Source organism: Phoenix dactylifera, chromosome 8 (assembly GCF_009389715.1).
Source record: "Phoenix dactylifera cultivar Barhee BC4 chromosome 8, palm_55x_up_171113_PBpolish2nd_filt_p, whole genome shotgun sequence".
NCBI lineage: Eukaryota > Viridiplantae > Streptophyta > Magnoliopsida > Arecales > Arecaceae > Phoenix > Phoenix dactylifera.
This window is the reverse complement of record NC_052399.1, coordinates 25,642,363-25,645,925: the sequence shown is the minus strand read 5'-3', so window position 1 is coordinate 25,645,925 and position 3,563 is coordinate 25,642,363. Positions and strand designations below refer to the sequence as shown.

General features: G+C 39.5%; 1 protein-coding gene across 1 annotated transcript; it reads left to right on the top strand.

The window, feature by feature from the left end:
* The first annotated feature begins 469 nt into the window (after positions 1 to 469).
* LOC103719263 (type IV inositol polyphosphate 5-phosphatase 9-like) lies at positions 470 to 3,275 on the top strand. Its single transcript, XM_017845749.3, has 8 exons — positions 470 to 635; positions 716 to 885; positions 983 to 1,090; positions 1,199 to 1,538; positions 1,654 to 1,838; positions 2,523 to 2,631; positions 2,708 to 2,859; positions 2,936 to 3,275. The coding sequence occupies exons 1-8, from the start codon at positions 489 to 491 to the stop codon at positions 3,171 to 3,173; spliced, it is 1,449 nt and encodes a 482-aa protein (XP_017701238.2). The 5' UTR covers positions 470 to 488; the 3' UTR covers positions 3,174 to 3,275.
* The last annotated feature ends 288 nt before the right edge of the window (positions 3,276 to 3,563 follow it).

The following is a 3,563-nucleotide window of genomic DNA, read 5'->3' as shown; positions in this document are numbered from 1 at the left end:
ATAGCATAGAGTTTCATAAAATCCGTACAATTTTTTCAATCTAAATCAAGCATTATATACTACTCCTCCGACGACTATGGGCAAGTTTCTAAGCGAACTATCTAATAGCCAATCCAACCTTAAACACATACACATGAGCACAAAAGTTGCCTAACCAAGTTGCTCATGTGCGAGCAGGCCTATGTGGACATGACCATCCCTACCCTCCCAACCTTTCCCTAGCCTTCATCAACCAATCTTTAGACATCAAATAAGAGAAGTCCAAGCAGGAACATTCTAGATTGTAGTCTCACTAGAGACCACGGTCCCTCATTCTCCCATCTCCTTCCCCATCTGACCAATATCTCAAACAATGAACAAGTTCCCACCAATAAGAAAGTAGTTTGATTTGCATTATCCTCAACGTCACACCTATTGCTCCTTTCCCCTCCAACTTGCCAAACTATATCTTTTAGTGTTTGCCAAGGCTTCTTATTAGGCTCCCACACATGAACTCCCTCCCTCCTCCCTCTACCTTTTTCTCCATTCATGCACCCCTACATCCAATCCTTCATTCTCCTTTCCTTCTGCTCACAAGCCTCTCCCTCCCTCCGCCATCTCCTAGCGTCATGCAACCCGACCGAAAGTTTGGAGAAGTAAGCATCCCTCTCTTTAGTTTCCCCCTCCAAAACAAAGATTAAAAATCAAAAGATGGTAACTACTTATGTTGTTTTAGGTCATGTGGCCAAAGCTGGTGGCCAACAAGCTCCTCTGCTGGCCGCTGAGTAGCAATCACTTTGCCACCGACTTCTCAGCCACTGAAAGCTTGCCTGATGTCAATGGTTTGGACCATCCAACCTTGCCTGAGAGGCCACTTAATGATCACAAGGGCAGACTTAAGTACAAGTGAGCTCCAAAACTATAAATTCAGCTTTGCAGTTGTATTAGATTCCAATGAGGATAACTTTAACATGACTCTGCTTTCTCTTGTTTCTTGTTTAAGAGTGTTTGTCGGCACTTGGAACGTTGGAGGGGTGGTGCCAAGTGATGATTTGAATTTGGAGGATTGGTTGGACACCAATAATAATTCTTATGATATATATGTTCTTGGGTACTTGTATAACTTCTTCCAGTTAGAATTAGCTAAAAATGACTAATAGCAATGACAAGGTTACAAGAACTAGGCTCTTACTCGTCAGATATCACTGCTCCATTGCAGGTTCCAAGAGATTGTGCCGCTTAGTGTTAAGAATATCCTAGGCCCCCAAAAGTGCAGGATACCTATGAGATGGAACTCGCTCATTCGAACGGCACTGAGAAAGTCTCTTACCAACCAAAAGAGAATCCAAGAATCCAAGGTAGGGGAGAAGCAAAAGGTGCACCCAGCCAAGGATGGCAGTTCCAGGGAGCGCACAGCGCAGGACTTCAGATGCATCATAAGCAAACAGATGGTTGGAATTTTGGCCTCGGTTTGGGTGAGAGGTGATCTCTGGCAGCATGTTCGCCACCCAAGTGTCTCATGCGTTGGTTGTGGCATCATGGGCTGCTTAGGGAACAAGGTCAGCCATCTTTTTCCAAAACATAAACTGATACTAGATATCAAAACTAAAATTAGATGGCATTGAGATATAGATGTTGAAACTTGGAGTTTTTGGACATTCTTTTTGTGCACAGGGTTCAGTTTCTGTGAGATTTTACTTGCTTGAAACCAGCTTCTGCTTTGTATGCTGCCATTTGGCTTCGGGTGGGAAAGAAGGGGACAAGGTGCACAGAAATTCAGATGCCATGGATATATTTTCAAGAACAAGTTTTCCTCGTGGCCCTTCTCTTAATCTGCCGCAGAAGATCCTGGATCATGAGTAAGTTAGCAAATTCCCAATAAAATTATAGCATGCATAACATTATTTGATTCTTGTTAATATTCTATGGATCTGGGTTGTGAAGTCTTGTATTTTTCCATTTGCTGACATAATAAAAGAAGTGACAGATTTCATTTAGATACACAAAAACTCAAGCAACTACCCACTTGTATCTCTAATATTATAATATAGCATTTTTTATTCAAAATTGATTTTAGTCTATAGAATTAATTCTTAGGATAGATTATACTGTGCGGGCTTATGTTACTATCAAATTAGGTACTTGAAAGTTGGGATACTCTCGATCATATATACTTCAAATCAGATCGTATTGCATGCAATCTTCTGTCATGTTAATAAAAAATATCGATCGAAAATGATTGATCTTGTTGCCATGATAAAAGGTTAAACCACCATAAAGAGAATCTTCACTCACTACATGCACCAAATTAGCATAGATCATGAAGTGATAAAGGGAGAATCAGAACTTTGTGCTATGAAAAGCATAGCAATCAACCAGGATAAATTATACAATGCTCGGAGTACCTAAAGCAAGTCTAGTGGTAGAAACATCAATTAAGAGTTTTTATTCTTTGAAGTAAATTAAGCCATTCTTCAAGTTATAGATTAATTACCATAGCAGCTCTCATCAAGCTCCACTTAATTTAAATTTATTCCGTGCAGTCGTATAGTCTTATTGGGCGACTTAAACTATAGAATCTCCTTGCCAGAGGCCAAGACGCGGTCACTAGTGGAACAGAAGGAGTGGAACATCTTGTTAGAGAAGGATCAGGTAGAGATGTTTTACATTTTGCATCCATGCATTGATTCATACTATCAAAATGTCTCTGATATTAATCAAATTGTAGTTAAGGATTGAGGTCTCTGAGGGTCGGGTGTTCGAAGGTTGGAATGAGGGGGTGATTGCATTCTCCCCCACATATAAATATTACCAAAACTCAGATGCGTACTATGGATGTGCTCAGGGTAAAAAGGGTGAAAAAAGGAGAGCCCCAGCATGGTGAGTAAAATGTAAGTTACAATGTCCAATATAAAATATTTATTTAGTGTCATTCATAAGTATAGCAATTTTGTAGGTGCGATCGAATTTTATGGCACGGTAAGGGCTTGAAGCAAAAACAATATGAGAGATGCAAGTCAAGTTTGTCTGATCATCGATCAGTGCGGGCAATTTTCACTGCTGAAGTCGAGGTTGTAAGAAATTTCAGCTCCCCGCGAAGCTTGTTGTCAGATACAGTTGATCACATCATGGAACATCTTGATTTGTTATCTAATAATGGCCTAAGCAATGGAAGACCGACTTTACAACTTTAAATGCTCGTTGCTCTTATTTTTTCAGGTCTCTATAAGAATCTGTCTTTTTCTCATTGCAATCGAATGGAACATGACAATTGAATTGCAATTTGAAATTCACTATCTAATGGCTCAAAAGCATTTCTTAAGAACTTTCCGAATTAACTTTGGCTACTACAATCTGACATCTATGTGAAGACCTCCTAAATTAAAGTGGTTATATTTAAAATTTTGTAATCTTATATGGGTTTGTACTGCATAAGGTGGTTTTTAGATGCATTATCATGCTGTATCAGAGAGAATGTCAAAGGCATCAGATCCTTAACCAAAAATGAACGGCAACTTTCGTTATGATTGAGAATGCATGGAGAATGAGAGGAAAAAAAGATGTTGGAGAAGTTAGAGATGCAC

Coding starts and splice junctions, on each gene's coding strand:
- LOC103719263 (XM_017845749.3), top strand. CDS start 489: ATGAACTCCCTCCCTCCTCCCTCTACCTTTTTCTCCATTCATGCACCC. Junction 636..715: donor CCGACCGAAAGTTTGGAGAA/GTAAGCATCCCT, acceptor ATGTTGTTTTAG/GTCATGTGGCCAAAGCTGGT. Junction 2,860..2,935: donor AAAAGGAGAGCCCCAGCATG/GTGAGTAAAATG, acceptor GCAATTTTGTAG/GTGCGATCGAATTTTATGGC.